This window comes from Penaeus vannamei, chromosome 36 (genome assembly GCF_042767895.1).
Source record: "Penaeus vannamei isolate JL-2024 chromosome 36, ASM4276789v1, whole genome shotgun sequence".
Lineage (NCBI taxonomy): Eukaryota > Metazoa > Arthropoda > Malacostraca > Decapoda > Penaeidae > Penaeus > Penaeus vannamei.
Window position 1 is genome coordinate 26,618,364 of NC_091584.1, and position 2,500 is coordinate 26,620,863.

The 2,500-nt window shown below is 39.3% G+C and overlaps 1 protein-coding gene across 1 annotated transcript in view; it reads right to left on the minus strand.

Annotated features, from left to right (window-relative positions):
* LOC113805278 (two pore channel protein 1) overlaps window positions 1-2,253 on the minus strand; it is a gene marked incomplete at its 5' end in the record, with an annotated part of 12,037 nt that extends 9,784 nt beyond the window's left edge. Inside the window, 4 exon segments of the mRNA XM_070114840.1 lie at window positions 1-81; window positions 379-507; window positions 1,416-1,574; window positions 2,072-2,253. The exon segment at window positions 1-81 is cut by the window's left edge and continues 50 nt beyond it. Coding sequence (XP_069970941.1) covers window positions 1-81; window positions 379-507; window positions 1,416-1,574; window positions 2,072-2,253 — 551 coding nt within the window.
* Window positions 2,254-2,500: the final 247 nt, after the last annotated feature.

The window sequence follows — 2,500 nt, forward strand, 5'->3', positions numbered from 1 at the left end:
AGCTCGTGTGACACGAAAATGGCTTGTGTTTCGGACTATTACTGCTACTGCTTCAATTATCATGACAACCCATGTCACACTCTGCAAACATGCAAATCATAATAGCATTTCATCATGGCTGAAGTTAATAAAAATCTTTAATCTTTCTAAATCACCCCTAAATAGATTTTAATTTCTTTGAAAAATTACTTTTCTTGTTTTCATTTAATGAAAGTTTCTTTTACTACATGTATATATGTGAATGAATGCAAACACAGAAAAATAAACAAGCAATAATAAAACAAGTGGATACATCATCATATGAAAGATGTTCCATAAAATTTCCCACATAACATCAACTTCATGGGGTAATGACAACCAACTTCACAACCAACACACCTTCACGGCTGAACGCTTATGTTGGACGAAGGTTCGCAGGCCGAGCCATCTGAGCTGCATGACAATAGATATGCCAACAAGAAAGAGACCAAAAAGTTCTATGGATCCATGAACTCCAACAGGAACTCCCTGAAAACAGCATAATCATCCTGAGAACATAATTATAACCTGGAACAATATAAAACCTATTGAACAACACATTGGTATGGATACAATACGATTGACAATCAATGACTAATGATGATGATGATGGTGATGATTATGATGACAGTGGTGATAATGATGACAGTGATGAATATGATGACAGTGATGATTATGATGATGGTGGTGATAATGATGACAGTGGTGAATATGATGAGAGTGGTGATAATGATGACAGTGATGATAATGATGATGGTGATGATAATGGTGATAGAGATGGATGCAGATGGATTATGAGGATGCAAGATGAGGATTGATGATGACAATGAATGATGATAAGAGTATAATGGTGCATGATGACCATGAATGGCAATGAATCATAATGATAGTGATGTGATAACAACTGATAATGAATAGGAGGGAAAGGAGAAGAAAGAAGACAAAGAGGAGGAAGATGAGAAACATGAAGGAGAAGAGGAAGAGAAAGGAGAGGAAGAAGGGGAATGCGAGTTGAAAGAAAGGGAGGAGAAAGAGATATGGGAGAGGAGGATGAGGAAGAAGAGGAGGGGGAAAGGGAGAGGAGGAAAAAGAGGAGGAGGGAAAAGGGGGAGGAGGAAGAATAGGATGGGGAAAAGGTGGAGGAGGAAGAAGAGGATGGGGAAAAGGGGTAGGAAGAGAAGAGGAGGAGGAAAAAAGAGGATGGGGAAAAGGAGTAGGAACAGAAGAGCAAGGGGAAAAGGGCTAGCAGGAAGAAGAGGAAGGGGAAAAGGGGTAGGAGGAAAAAAAGGAGAAGGAAAAGGGGGAGGAGGAAGAACAGGAGGAGGAAAAGGATATGAAGTGTGATGATGATGATAAGAGGCAAAGGGTAGAAAAGGAAATGTCATAGTCATGCCTACCTCAAACACTGCTGGCTGCTCTATGACTGCCAGAGACATGAGGAGTAAAGCAGCTGCTAAATCGAGGGAATAGAACCAATGGTTGTGTGTTACGAGGTAAGCTGGCAGGGCATTGCGGTCGCGGGGGTGGCTATTGAATTTGTCATTGTTTTCTCCTTCCTAAAAACATGATAAAATGTAGTTAATTAATTGTTATGATTTCATAGTATACATAAACAAAAAAAAAACACAGATAACAGAAAACATATAGATTAAAGATCACAAATTAAAGTGACTTACATTGCACTCACAAACACATTGCATAGACACACACACACACACACACACACACACACACACACACACACACACACACACACACACACACACACACACACACACACACACAAACACACAAACAATCACACACACACACACCCACACACACACACACACACACACACACACACACACACACACACACACACACACACACACACACAAATTTCTCTCTTTCTCTTTTTCAGACTACAACATAAGGTCAAATTGAGAAGAAAACAGGAATGCTAAAAATCAAAGGAACAAAGTGGGGAAAACCTGATGGAAGGACAAGAGAAATAGACCCATGGTAACACAAACAAAGAATCACAATACATGAGAATATTCTCATCACTTACTTCCAAGAATATTGCAGCCTCATGATAGTTCATCTCCCAGCTTGATGATATCGGGCAAAAGGATGTCTGTGTTTGCTCTTGTTCTTCATGAAGTACTCTGTAATCACTGCTTTCCGAGTCAATACTTGTATTGCCATACTCGTTGGGGATATCTGAGTCCCTTTGGTTATTAGTGTTGGGAGCTGCAAGTTAGAAAACAATATATGAGTATGTTTTTCTAGAATAACTCTCTCTTACTTACATTACATAATGTGATACACACTCACACATATAACTATACCTATGAATTACCCCATGCAGTGGAATCCCTCTACTTATACTCAATGCCAAGTCATCCATTAGGCACAGTATGTGAGCCCTATGAGAGACTGAAGGACCAATAAAGAAAAAGGAACTTTTCTTTTTCTTCTTCTTTAGCAGAATATCACT